This window comes from Cryptomeria japonica, chromosome 5 (genome assembly GCF_030272615.1).
Source record: "Cryptomeria japonica chromosome 5, Sugi_1.0, whole genome shotgun sequence".
NCBI lineage: Eukaryota > Viridiplantae > Streptophyta > Pinopsida > Cupressales > Cupressaceae > Cryptomeria > Cryptomeria japonica.
The window spans coordinates 929,064,119-929,078,508 of NC_081409.1; the positions used below are offsets into that span (position 1 = coordinate 929,064,119).

Here is a 14,390-nt window from a genome sequence, read left to right on the forward strand (position 1 = left end):
AGAGTAAAAACAAATTATGAGCAGACAATAAATCTGAAGACCTACAGGAGCTATACAGAAACATTTCTGGGAGATGTTTTACAATAGTATTTGAGATAATTTGACAAAGTTACATTAAAAGATTTGATTGGGTAAAGGAGAAATCGAAATAGTTCAGTTCTAAGCTTTTTTTATAGAAAAACAGTTAAATTAGATAAAATCAGTAAGAGGTGATGCAAAATTATTTCCTCGTGATTTGGGAGATACCCAACACAACTAACTCAGCCTCCCGGGTAGACAGTAGGCATATAATAATAAAGCTTTTTGCTGTTTGTACTTTGCAGATGCCATCATTCTTACACAGCTCAAATGATTCAATTATGGTTGCCTAACTAATGCCTCCCAGCTTTTTTCTGTTCCATTCGGGTCAGCCCCCGGTTTTGGCTGCTTTATAATAAAAAACTAATGCCTCCCAGCAACTTGATTCACCGTACATTGTTCTCTTTTTTTACCCTGCAGTAAAACTCCTTTGATAATTGCTTCACAATCTTTTAATCACACTTGCACAGCCGTACAAATTTGTAAAAAAGCATTTTGATCGTCTTTCCTTATCCTCCCGTTTTTTACCCTGCAGTAAAACTCCTTTGATAATTGCTTCACAATCTTTTAATCACACTTGCACAGCCGTACAAATTTGTAAAAAAGCATTTTGATCGTCTTTCCTTATCCTCCCGCTGCTCCAGGCACAAAAAAAACTCCGAAGGCGGCAAAGGCACTATTAAAACTCCAGCACACATGAAGCACCCACTTTGAAAATTTTACAATAACAAAACCATAATTAAAAAGTAGTGAAACAAGACAATATACAAATCAGAATAAAAGGCTTTCATCAATCTGAACATTAACAATAATGGAGTTAAATAAGAGCTTCTGGCAAAAAACTGTGTATGTGCTTTTGAATCACTCATCAAAACTGCATTTTGCAGAGAGACAAAATTGTTCTGATACCATATTAGAAAAACAATTGAATACAACAGGATATAAATTGCTTCAACTTCCTATTTTGTAAGATGTAATCCCACTTCTTTCTCCAACAATTTCTATTCTACATGAGTGGTTTTAACAACTCATTCAACTCACTCAACAAACATATTCATCTCAAACCTATTTTCTCAAGTTGGATTTGTACTGTCCAACAAAGTCCTGTCTCAGAAAACATTAAATTATAAAGAATAAAATTTTAGCTACATGAGGTGGTTGAGTACTAATAATGGAGATCCAAAGCGTGGCACAAATTCAACCCCACTCTGCAACAAGGTGGCTCATAGTCACTTCCCCAAAGCATAATAAGGTGACCAAAAGCTTCATATCCAGCCCTCAGTGTAGTAAGGCAACCTACAGTCTCAGTGCCCTTAAAAAATTTGGTCACTGGCTTTCTCATCTCCGATTAATCATTAAAAAACAGTTAAACAACATCCTATATTTGTCAATCCCTTCTTGCACACCGTCTTGACACCACAACTGCAACTATTATGACAAAAACCAAAGATGCCAGAGCAATGGACACAGCCAACACAACTGTTTTAGGCTTATTCTTCTTGTGAGGGGACTGCGCTGCATCCTCCAGAGGTGTTGGAGTGGGAGCAAACTCATCAGGAGCAAAGGCAGGCTGATCTGCATTTGCTTTAGATGGTCTCCCTTTACTATCACAGGGATCTGCACCTCCTGATATTGTGCTTAAAAGTATGGAGTCGTTGAAACAGAGCTCAGGGTTACCCCCCACTTTGAAAGTATTGAGATTTTTAACAAAAGCCGTACTAAAGGGCAGGACCCCATGGAACTTGTTATTGCGTAGGTCCAGGTAACGGAGTCCCTTAATATTGCCAATGAATGCAGGGACAGTGCCATTGAGGTGATTATTGCTGAGATCTAAATAAGAAAGCAATGTGAGATTCTTGAACCCAGCTGGAATATTCCCTGTTAGCCTGTTTGAGCTTAAAGACAAACTCTGCAAGTTTTTCAGACTTCCAAAGCCAGCTGGAATATGTCCTGTTAGATTATTGAGGCTCAAATCCAAGGACTGTAGCAGAGTGAGATTGGACATAGTAGGAGGAATGTTCCCCTTTATCATGCTCTGAAACAAGAACAAAGAAAGAAATTATATTAGTGTTTCATCACTTGACCAAATAAACTCATGAAACTGAGGATAACATCTAAGTATGATACACTACAATTACAAATCCAAGTGCTGCAACTACAAGTCTCTACACAAAGGGTTAATTTGCCTTTTGAAACAAGAAAACAGAAGAATTGAAATTTAAATTGGGCCAGCAAGTTTTTAGCAAGAAGCTTACAGGTATCACTGGAAGGTAGGGCTGAGAGTATGCAGCATTACTCACGTTCTTTTTAAATTATTTTTGTCAAATGAAAGCCTCTGCGTAAAGACTTTTCTTCCGAAAAAATGCTAGTTTGTAGTTTTGGATGCATATTTTATTAAAGGGTTGGAAATTTTAGATTGTATGGGACGATTTTCCTGTAATATTTCCAGTTTTCTGTAAACTGCACTTGCCTAGAAACTCAGGAGATATCCCCTCCATTGGACCAGACGGGGTAAAACTCAAAACCAATATATACCCTAACGCTATTGCTCAATTACCTACAAGTACAAATACAAATAGCCATACCTGGGATATTTGCAGTGCTGTAAGGCTCCGGGGCCATGACTTGGGGAGGGTGCCACTGATATTGGTATTTGAAAAGGTTACCTGCTCAAGCTTGCTCATGTTACCCATGATTGCCCCCACCCCACTACCACTTCCATTTACCACCACATCTTTGACGCTAAGCTCCTTCAGACTCTGGAGTTTGCTGAGCCAGATACCCGAAAGGGTAGGTAAATCTTTGTTTTCGACTGTGCGGCCCAAGCTTTTACTGCAGCTAAACGTTGACAGAGATTCAGCCAACTTAGGTGGGAGGGGCGCTGTTACCTTCATGGGACAGTCCACAAAAGATAGCGACTGTAAGGTGCTCAGGCTCGATAAGGCAGTACTGGACAGGGGAGCATTGGGGGAGCAGTACTGGAGCTCCAAGGATATGAGGTGCTTGAGAGGGCCACGGGCGTTATCACAAATTAAAAGCTGCTGGACATCAGTGTTACATGCATCAGCTTCTACTGTTACTCCCAGCGACCGCAATGCCTTTACCTGAGCAGGATCCAGGGTGCCATTGGTGATTGTAGGCTTATGTGGCGTTGGTGCTTTGGCTTTGGGATGGACAGGGGCAAGGGCAGGGGCAGCAGCAGGTGCATTTGACGCTGCTGCGTGCGTTTTGCCCTTATGAGGTTTAGGAGAAGGGGCAGCAGCAGGTGTATGTGAAGCAGCTGGGTGTGTTTTGCCCTTAGGTTTAGGGGCAGGGGTTGGAGATTGTATTGGGGAAGGAGCTTCCTTAGTAGTATTTGACTTGGACAGAGCAAAAGAAGGCCTAGAAGAAGTTGCAGTGGAAGCCACATTTGGCAGCAGGAGGACTAAAATCATGAGACAAAAGTGTCCTGTCCCTGAGGGGAGATGAGAGGCGACTTTCAACATCTTTTAAGCCAACGCCCAATTGAGTATGGAAATCGTTCTGGGTGGGACTAGTGGATTTTTACTGTTCGCAGGGTTGGGGTTATTCCTTCAGGCGTTTGGCAACTATTCCCTGTTTGAGACCCCCTCCAGCAGTCAAGAACGAACAAGAATGGCCAATAAGCACAGACCAGCTTAAACTTCAGGCCTAAGCAGCTCAAAATGAAACCCTGATCTTCTCCCGCAGTGGAGCTCAGTGGTGTTTGAGCCTCAAGCTGCACCAGCTCAAAACCATTCAAACATTAATCCTCACCCAAAGTCGAAGCTAGCGTGCTTAAACCAATTAGCTTCACAAGCTCAAAATCAATTGAAAGCCTGATCTCCTAGCAGAGCCCAGTTAGGAATAGTAATAAGCATAGGCCGGGCTGCAAGTGCCTTACAGCTTCAAACTCACCAACTCAAAATCAAAATCTGATAAAATTCCACCAGACCTAGTTAAGCCCTAAGCATCATCAGCTCAAAACCAGTTCATTTACTTGTTTAACAGATGTTTCTACGGGTGTCTACTTTTCAAAATGAATGACGAACATTACAATGCCACATCAAAAATCTGCAGTACCTGCTAAATAACAATCGAAAGCAAACTAACCAATGGGCTCAAGCTGAATCCTCTGTCTCAAGCATTTGGCAGGCACCCATGTATTCAAAACCCCTTTTACCTTCTCTGCTGTAGTATATATTTCAGTGAACTGTATGAAATAACAGAATGATGTAAAAGAGAAAGGGGAAGTATAACATGACGAAAACCCCAGATGTGTTCGTTAGCTTCTTTAAGGTTGTTTAAGCTGAAAAGCCTATTCTTTGAGCTATTTTCATCTAAAATAAAAGTTTTTATGAGTAATTAAAAGAAAAGGTTGCGTATTATACTGGGCAAGAACATGCTAAAAGACATCCCCATTTAGTAATCTGGTTGGAATGTCGAGGAATTTGAATTGGTTTTTTTTCTTGGTATTTTTTAGTCCGCCTTCACCATTAAAATTTACTGACCCCCGACCCCATCTGCAGGAGCAGGTCTTTTTACTCCGAGTATTAAATAAAGCAGCCAAGAAGGTAAAATAAATTACCAAGTGCAGGTTAAATTAGAGAAGAGAAATGTATAGAGGAGACAATAAATTTCTGAGTGCAATGTTGAATAAAAGAAGATAAAATAAAAATAAAATAGTCTATTCATGGAAAAAAAAAAAGCAGTGAAAGCTATTATTTATTTTTGAAAATTTTAAAATATCATGTAAAAGTCACATTCAAAATAAATAATTATAGAATGCAAATTAAATAGTTATTAGTCAATAAACTGGTCAAAATAAAATAGTGAATAAAGAAAAAGGTTGAGAAACAATAGTGGATATAAAGAGATAAGTCACGGAGTGAGAGTATGAGAGGTAAAGTGAATAAGGGTGAGGTGGAGAGGGATAGATAATCCTTCTATTAATATTTTTAGTTTAAGATGAATTGTCTCATTAATTATGTTTCAATATGTTGATTGTGCATTTGAAAAACATAAATAGATATCTAGATAGATATATACATGTGAGCTATATATTTGGTTCACATATATCAAATGCATGCCCCGTTGCGAATGCAGAGATATCTTTTGGTGTTTTTATGTGATTTTCTTCTTAAAAAAAAAGTGTTCAAAGAATCATTTTTGGATGCTTCTACTTTATTGGATTGAATATCTCTTCTTCTCACAAGGTTGTACTAACTCTAAATTCCTCTTTATGTGATTTGTCATGCCTATTGCAATCTTGAACCACAATTCAATGATAATAGATTGTGCACATATAGGGACAAGCTAAGACTTTTGCTTTTGATCCTTCCCTTAAGCAATCCTTGGGAGACATTTATCCCTACCATAATATAAGTTTCTCTAATGGTTTTGAAACTATAGGGTGTATTGATGCTTCACCTTCAGTCTCTCCATCAAAACCAAAACCTACTAATGATTTAGAATTCAGCTCAAGGATTGCAACTCATCATTTTTTTACTCATTATAAGGGCTTGATGCGGAAGATGGACTCAAGGTTTCTTAAAGTCCGACAACTACACTAATTCCTTGAGCATGGCTTAATTTTCGTCTACCTATCCTTCTACGCATATCTCATATACCAAAAAGATCAATGAAGTGTTTACTAGCAAAGAATATTTGTGGGACCATGAACCATTTGCAATTTCACCATGCAATGGCCCAAATTATACAATGCACATGTTTGGATCTCTAACCAATGGTCAAAGAATCTAGAGGATCAAATTTATATGCATCCATGTGCTTTGAGTTTCTTCATTCTTGAATCTTATTCAATGAAAGATAACGTGTTTGTTTTATAGTTTAATCTATGAGACCTTTAGGGAGATTTTTTATGCATTAATTATTGGGTCCCTACTTTTGATCTTAGCATATATTCCTTCTCTACCTTTTTGTGGGTAAGATTACCCTACTTGTTGATAGGAAAGTGGCTAAATCCTTAGGGTTTGGGGATCTATTGATTTGGGAACCATCAGTAAGTATGCCCCAAGGTTGATTGATTGAAAAGAGAAAGGAAGAACCTTCTTATATAGAGAACATCTAAAAAACAGAGGGATAGGATTAAGAGGTGGGATAAAAGATAGTTGGCTAAGCTTGAAGGGTAGGTAGATGAAATAATAAAATAAAGGGAGTAGTTAAGGTAAAAGAGGAAAAAAGCTAAATGAATTAATTAAATGAACTAAAGAACTTATCTAATTAATAGAGGGAGAGCCAAATAAATAAAATATTTATTTAATTTAGGGAAAAAGAATTTAAATAAAAAATTTATATATTTAAATTAGGATAGAAAAGGGGCCAAGAAGAGGTTAGGTGAATTAATTAAATAAATAAATAATATTTAATTATAGAAGAAAAAGGGGATAATTAAATAAATAAAAATATTTATTTAAATAGGCTAGGACAAATTTAGGTGTCTACAATAATAATATTTATTAAACCAATTATCAATATCCTCAAAGTAATTGCACAAACCCTAAGGATTTAGCCACTTTCCTATCAACAAGTCCAAGGCTGGATTTGGCCAACGAACGAGATCCAGTCACAAGACTGAAATCTCCTGCACTTTTGGCTCTACAAGACCAAGGCAGGTAGATCTGAGCAATGCCTGAATAACTTACAACTTCCAACACTCAAGGCATCACAGATTTCAACAAATATCCCAGTGTGTGTGTGCCAAGGAAAGTGTATAAAACTGAGATTTTGGCTACTATCCTAGTTTGTCAACTATCACTCAGCACTTGGGATGAGTTTTCTACTTTACTCATACTCCTACAAACTAAAAATAAAAAAAGATTCTGAAAATCTGAAAATAAACATTAACCAGTGCCTTCATCTACTAGGAAGCAGAGTCAACTTTTAGTTTGCAACTTATACTCAAATAGTTTGAACTGTAATTAGTAAAATCTAAGTATTAATGCATTACGTCAATACCCATCAGCTTAGTTCTTCTGGCAATCATACTTATAAATCCTACATGCAAGAGATATTATTCATTATCCTACTCAAGCATTTTAATCTCTTCCTTGAAGAGAAGCAAAAATAGAATGAACACCAGTCTTGCTGGGACAAAATAAACAATCTTTGATTATTTGTTTCATAAATAACCCCCTTACATGTTGGAGACAACAAGAAGAAGAAACAATATTCATTACTTGCATCTCTGATTACAACTATTCAAAGCATACAACAGTTACAAAGTGAAAATATTTCTAACTGGCATTAAGCCTGCACTGTACATAGCTCTCTCATAGAGAAAAAAATCTGAAGAAAAAACTTCTAAGACCTCTTCTAAAAACTCACTACTAACTCTTAAGAATGAGAGAAGAATACCACAAAAAGATGCAAGGCAAAACCCTAAAGAAACCCTAAGATGCATCTCATTGATCCACATATTTCCAAGAATTTTTAATTCCCTACTCGAGATCTACACCTTATCACCCTAGACTTTACAAATTAAAAAATCTGCACTTATCATCATCCTCTATCCTCAGTTTGTCATGAGCCTACTGAAGATCTTATAAAATCTAGAAAAAATCTCCTGCAAGCAGCCTATCAAAATCACCTTTCTGCATCTTTGTCAAAATTTACTATCTAAGTTGTTGTCATGTTTTGATTTGGGGCCCACTTTTTATGTCGTAATCCCCAAAACTGAAAAATTTCCCTCTTGCCCTAAAATCGTTACTGCCTGCATTCGCATTTTGTTTCATGCTTTAGCTCTTACTCCCTCCTTGTAGACCTTTTCTTACCCCACAGCCTAACTTGGTTGCTTCCATTTGCTATGCGGGAGGTACTTTTCCTTTGCATCCCACACCAATCTCTTTACTCACGATGTTTCCTTCGCTTAGGCCCGAGCTGCACAGGATAACTTCTATTCTCCCCTTTGCACTCAATTTTACCCCACGCAGATATTTTGCCCTCACTCAATGCTACGTAGGATAACGGGCCCCGCCTTCTACTAGCCCTTTTCTTACCCCACGAGAGTCTTTTCTTTGGTTGGGACCCTGCATAGGACAACAAAGAGGATGCTCTTTCCCTTTGTATGTCTATCCCGTGAGGTTCCTTTGGAGTCTCTAGATATGGTGCGGGATAAGAGTAGATTATAATGCCCCCTTTAAAATTTTAAAAACTTTTCTTCTCCGATTATGATTTCGAACCGGGCCCACCGTGAAAGGAGAGAGATTAAATATTATTTAATCATTTCCAATGTTGGAGGTTTGAATCGATGGTGCCTCTTTACTTTCCTTCTCACCTTCACACAAAGTTGCACACCGGTTGACACCGACAAAGAATTAACAACTGAATAGACAAGTGCCAGAGCTATTGAAGAAAGCTTTAATCAGGGAAAGTCTGAGCCCTTGTGCAGTGTGCAGTACCATCAGTATTAGCACCTAAGAAGGATGGAGAGTGGAGAATGTGTACTTTTTCCAGAGCAATAAACAAGATCACAGTGAAATACCAGTTTCCTTTGCCTAGGATGGATGATATAATGGACTGTTTGAGTGGAGCAAAATACTTTACAAAGATAGATTTGAAGAGTGAATATCATCAAATCAGGATCAAAGAAGGTGATGAGTGAAAGACAACATTTAAAACAAATGAAGGACTGTATGAATGGTTGGTGATGCCTTTTGGATTGACTAATGCACCGAGTACTTTCACGAGGCTGATGAATGAGGTATTGAAGAAGTTCTTGGGTAAGTTTGTTATTGTGTATTTGGATGACATTCTGATTTTCAGTAAGACAAAAGAGGGCCATTTGTTGCAGTTAAGACAAGTTTTGCAAAGGTTGAGAGAAGAGAAGTTGCTAATAAATATTAAGAAGTGTACTTTCATGAAGGATGAGTTAGTCTATTTGGGATTTGTGATATCTAAGGATGGTTCGAAGATGGACCCTGAGAAAGTGAAATAAATTGTTGGATGGCCTACACTGGAAAGCATTGGAGAAGTAAGATCATTTCATGGATTGGCTAGTTTTTACTATAAGTTTATCAGAAATTTTACTTCAGTTTGTAACCCTATGACTGAGACCATGAGAGGAGATCAAAAGGAATTCAAATGGACCACTGGAGCAAACAAAAGTTTTGAACTATTGAAGCATAAAGTGACTGAGAAACCTGTGTTGATTTTATTGGATTTCAATAAAGTATTTCAAGTGGATTGTGATGCAAGTGGAACAACAATAGGAGCAGTACCCTTGAGTTAGGAAGGGAGAGCAGTAGCCTAGAAATTGAATGATGCCCAGAGGAGATATTCAGTGTATGATCAGGAGTTTTATGCCATAGTTCAAGCCTTGAAGAAGGGATACATTACTTATTGCCTAAGGAGTTTGTGTTGTATACAAATCATCAAGCTTTGCAGTATTTGAATAGTCAGAGTAAGTTGAATCAAAGACATATGAGATGGGTAGAATTGTTGCAGAGTTATACCTTTGTGTTGAAGCATAAAAGTGGGAAATATAACAAAGTTGTTGATGCATTGAGTAGGAGAAGGAGTTTGTTGATAGAGATGAGAGTGACAGTATTAGGATTTGAAGATTTGAAGACCTTGTATGATGATGACTCGGATTTTGCAGAACCTTGGAAAGCATGTAGAGAACTGGATATGGTAGATAGAAGCAAGTGGTTGGATTACTTCATTCAGGATGGGATGCTATTCAGAGGAGTTCAATTGTGAATACCTAAGAGTTCTATGAGGGAGACTCTGATAAAGGAGAAACACAATGGAGGACTAGTTGGACATTTTGGTATTGACAAAACAATAGCATTAGTGAGTGAGCAGTACTTTTGGCCCCATATCCATAAGGATGTTAAGAGATATGTGCAAAGTTGTAGAGTTTGTCAAGTTGCAAAGGGTAGTAGTCAGAATGTGGGATTGTATAAACTTTTGACTGTACCAATAAGACCTTGGGAGGATATAAGCATGGATTTTGTACTTGGATTTCCTAAAACACTGAGAGGGAATGATGTTATATTTGTGGTAGTGGATAGATTCTCGAAGATGGCTGATTTCATACCTTGTAAGAAGAAATCAGATGCATTACATGTAGAAGACCTATTTTTCAAGGAAGTAGTGAGATTGCATGGATTACCTAAGAGCATAGTTTCAGACATAGACACTAAGTTTGTTGGCTATTTTTGGACAACACTTTGGAAGAAGATGAAGACAAATTTGAAGTTCAGTTCTTTTCATCCATAGATTGATGGACAGACAAAAGTAGTTAACTGGAGTTTGGGAAATTTGTTGATATGTTTAATGGGAGATAAAACTGGAAGTTGGGATTTGATCCTTGCACAAGAAGAGTTTGCCTACAACAATTTAGTGAATAGAAGTACCGGAAGAACACCTTTTGAGATTGTTACCGGAGTGCATCCCAGAGGTATATTGGAATTGAGAGACATTAGCAGTGAAGATTGGAGAAGTTCAGAAGCAAAAGATTTTGCAGATCACATGGTAGCCTTGCATATTCAGGTTAAGCAACATTTGGAAGACATGAACAACAAGTATAAGAAGAAGGAAGATGAGAAGAGGAGACATAAGGAATTTGAAGTTGGCGATGAAAGTGATGATATATCTGAGAAAAGAGAGATTCCCAGTTGGAACTTATAACAAGTTGCAGATGAAGAAGTTTGGACCTTGCAGGATTTTGAGGAAGTTGAGTTCTTGAAATGCATATGAAGTAGAGTTACCAGATAGTCTGAGTATTTCATCTGTGTTTAACATTGTAGATGCTCATGAGTATCATGAACCAGAATTAAGTGAGGATAATATTGCAGACTTGGAGAAACAGTTGTCCCGGAAGGAACCAGATTAGATTGAAGAGATTTTGGACAGTAGGATTGGGCATAGTACTCGGAGCAGTTAGTATAAGGAGTATCTTGTGGAGTGGAAGGATAGACCAGTTCAACATTCATCTTGGATTTATTAGGTAGAGGTAGACCTCCTTGGTTTTCCTCTGAACTCAGCAAAGTGAGAGGCTCACTTTTTCAATAACCCCAGATGTCTGATGCAGGAGCATTCTCGGTTCATAACAATCTTGCATCAACCAAAAACACTTTCTTTCTATGTCCCGGTTTTGGCTCACCAGATCCTATGGAGCTGGATTCTACTTGAATAATTTATCATCTTTCTTGTTTCCAGACCGCATCGCATTTGGATCATTTTCCGACAAGATATCGCTATCGATTTCTTTGATAGTTTCCTTTTACCGGTTGACAGTTCTTGTTACTAGTTGCCTGGACCTATTTTAGCAATCTACTTGAACCCCTTTCGAAGCTTGTGGAGTCTTGGGCTTTGATTTAGATGTTCCTTGGTGTGTGGCCTACCTTTTCCTGCGATCTATGTTTCATCCTTTGGATTTTCCAGAGGAATCTCTTGGCAAAGGCTGACCTTGTTATTTTACACATTAGGTCTTGTTCTTTGGGTTTTGATCCCTTTTGGGCCGACTGGATCCTTTGGATCGATATATATATATATATATATATATATATATATATATATATATATATATAATTGTAATTGCACATTATAATGGAACGAATCAAAGAATCAAGTAAGGAGACTGCATAGAAGATAGATCCTAAGATTCAAGGTCTCGGTTGTGACCTATTATGTATGTTCTACCAGGCCTGTGAGCCGGTTATGCTGTAACCCGATTGTTACCAGTTGGTTTTAATCAATTTTCATGGAATAAAACAATTTGTTTTGCATTGCCTCCATCATATCTTTTTGTTTCTGTTGTGTTTACTCTTGATGATTGGTTTGGATTGATTTCTTTGAGGTCCCTCCTTACCGATGAGTGCTTCAACTCAACTCACAACAATTGATCCTATCAAATTCAAGTTATTAGTCAATGGGCATAGATATTGAAGTTATATTGTAAACCCTCATCTAAAGAAGAATTTATGAAATAATTTAATTCAAACGTCGGTTCTCCTATAGCTTAAAACTTGGATTTTCCCGCAACCAATGAAGGTGGGCCTTTCGCCCTGTCTTTTGATTAATCAGTTATACTGATTCATAATAAACACTTCCATATTCCTGGAAGTTATTTGTCCATAATAACATTCGTACTTAACTGCATTTGACTCTCATATCTTCTGTATCAATTCACATTCATCCACTTTTCAAGTTTTATCATTATGTTAACTGCAGATATGTGAAAAGGACTATGACATGCATCATGTCGCATCACTCCAAGTACGTCACAAATTGACGCTTTTATTATTTCCTATTAGATTCATTCATTAACTACATTAAAATTGCCATGTATATTCCTCTTTGCCTTGTTATAATTTCTCTTTTGCCATGTGAGGACACTTGACACATTTTAGGTTGAGGGGAGTATACCATGATTTGATTCATTCATATGTGTGATTTGACTTCCTACATGTGATTTGTTTTTTTCGTGTCCTACGTCATCAATACTTTGTATCGCTTTTTATGAAAATCAAATTTTAAGCGAATAAAGTGATTATGATATTTTATGCACTCTGTTTTTTTTTAAAGCCTTGCACGAGTTGCCTTTTTGGATTAATTTTGCCACCTTTAAGAGTCATAATTGCATTGTCTTGTCACCCTTGTGATTGCCAATCGTCATTCTCAGTTATTTTCACTCAAAAAGGGTTTTCTTTCAAAATAACAAGTTTTGAGCTACAAAAGACTCTGGTAAGAAGATAAAACAGAAGGTTGCATAATATTGTTTAAACCATACTGAAAGAACACAATGGGGAAAAGTTTGATAAGACATGAACCCACAGTTCATACCTCTGTTTTGCAGGATCAAGTATCTGGTCAGGAGTTTGTTCAGAGTGGGTGGTTGAATTACTTTTTGAAGTTGGATGAATTTGATGAAGGAATAGCCACCGAGTTTTCCATGACCTTCTCTAATGGAGAAGAAAATGTTAAAGGATTGAGAATTTTGGCCACTGAAGAAAGAATTCCAGAAGTGACAGGTTTACCTGTTGAAGGAGAAAAGTATCTAGAATCAAAGGATGCCAGGAGTGCCTAAGCAGAGTTTAAAAGAGTTGGAGACCGTCGACTAATTGTTGATAAGCAGAGGGTAGAATAATTTCTTTACCAGATAAATTGATGGCAACGGTCGTTCACATAATCAAGTATTTAACATGTGAAGGGAGGCAGTCCTGTTTGCAATCAATACACTTCAATTTGCTTAGCCATCTCAGACATGGAGTTAAAATGAACGTTCCAAATGTGTTGTATAACCTCTCAATGATCATGGCTGCTAAAACCCAAAAAGGTAGGTCAAATTTGGTCTCCCACCATTGTTTAATTAAACTATTAGTAGAACGGTCATCGAGGGATGTTTCTCAGTTGTCTTGGGAGGAATTTGTGTCACTACGTGAATTTAGGGTACAAAATTATAAGGGTCAAAAAAGGGTTGCAGAAGTCAAGACTAGGGTTTACAAGAAGAAAAGGAAAACCACCCCTGGAGCCTCAAGTTCTAAGGATCTCTCTGCTGCAGAATTTCATGCAACAAAATAAATCCTGAGCAATGTTGAGCCAATTCATGTAGTCACTAGTGGTTACTTTAATGGACATTCCTAGAAAAAATAGGGCTTCCACTCGAAGGGGAAAGGGTAAGCCAGTTAAGTCAACAGAAGTTGAAATTGAAAAAGAAAACCCTATTATAGAGGACCCTATGAGATTCCAACAGAAGCAAGGTAGAAAGCGGAAACTCGATGAGAAATTGGAAGAAGAAACGTTAGCCCTTGGAAGGAATAAATGGGGAATTGCAAAACCTCTTGTTGCAACTCTTCAGTTTAAAGAGGGTATAAAGAAATCTAAAATTGTTACAACCCATAGGGGTGTTCCAACTAAGTTTCGGAGAAGAAGTCATAGGTTTAAAGGAAGGCCCAAGAAAAACTCAAATGTGAAATCCAAGGGATCTATTTAGGTTGATTCCTCAAACTCAGCTTCTCAAGTCCCTGAGTTGGAAGAAAAAGAAGAAAAAGTTGAGAAGGAGGGGGAAATGAGTGAAGCTTCTAAAAATAATCAGATTTCTAAGAAGAAACGGGGCACTGAAGAACAGTAGGAAATTCAAGATGGACAATATTATGGTGAAGAGAACATGGATGGGTTGGAAAATTTGGCAAAAGCAGTGGAAAAGGTGATTGAACAGGAGAAAGGCACAAAATCTACAACAACTATTTCCATGATAGGATAGGAGGGAGTTCATGCAGTGGAAAGGAAAAACTCTGCCATTGAAGAAGAAATACAACAAGAAAAAATGCAGCAGATCCCTAGAGTTG

At 37.6% G+C, this 14,390-nt stretch overlaps 1 protein-coding gene across 4 annotated transcripts; it reads right to left on the reverse strand.

Annotated features, from left to right (window-relative positions):
• Positions 1-1,016: 1,016 nt before the first annotated feature.
• On the reverse strand, positions 1,017-4,593 carry LOC131037405 (receptor-like protein 51). 4 transcript variants are annotated; one of them, XM_057969538.2, is made up of 3 exons: positions 4,189-4,593; positions 2,664-3,814; positions 1,017-2,113 (listed from the first exon to the last, which is right to left on the reverse strand). In XM_057969538.2, the coding sequence occupies exons 2-3, from the start codon at positions 3,561-3,563 to the stop codon at positions 1,466-1,468; spliced, it is 1,548 nt and encodes a 515-aa protein (XP_057825521.2). In that variant the 5' UTR covers positions 3,564-3,814; positions 4,189-4,593; the 3' UTR covers positions 1,017-1,465. The 4 variants fall into 4 exon arrangements, with proteins under 4 accessions (XP_057825521.2, XP_057825518.2, XP_057825520.2 ...); XM_057969535.2 differs by having other exon boundaries at positions 2,664-4,010; XM_057969537.2 differs by having other exon boundaries at positions 4,159-4,593.
• Positions 4,594-14,390: the final 9,797 nt, after the last annotated feature.

Bases quoted from the DNA above. Each gene is read 5' to 3' on its own strand.
- LOC131037405 (XM_057969538.2), bottom strand. From the start codon at position 3,563: ATGTTGAAAGTCGCCTCTCATCTCCCCTCAGGGACAGGACACTTTTGT. The intron at 2,114-2,663 runs GTATGGCTATTT...TTCTTGTTTCAG, and splicing joins CAGCACTGCAAATATCCCAG to AGCATGATAAAGGGGAACAT.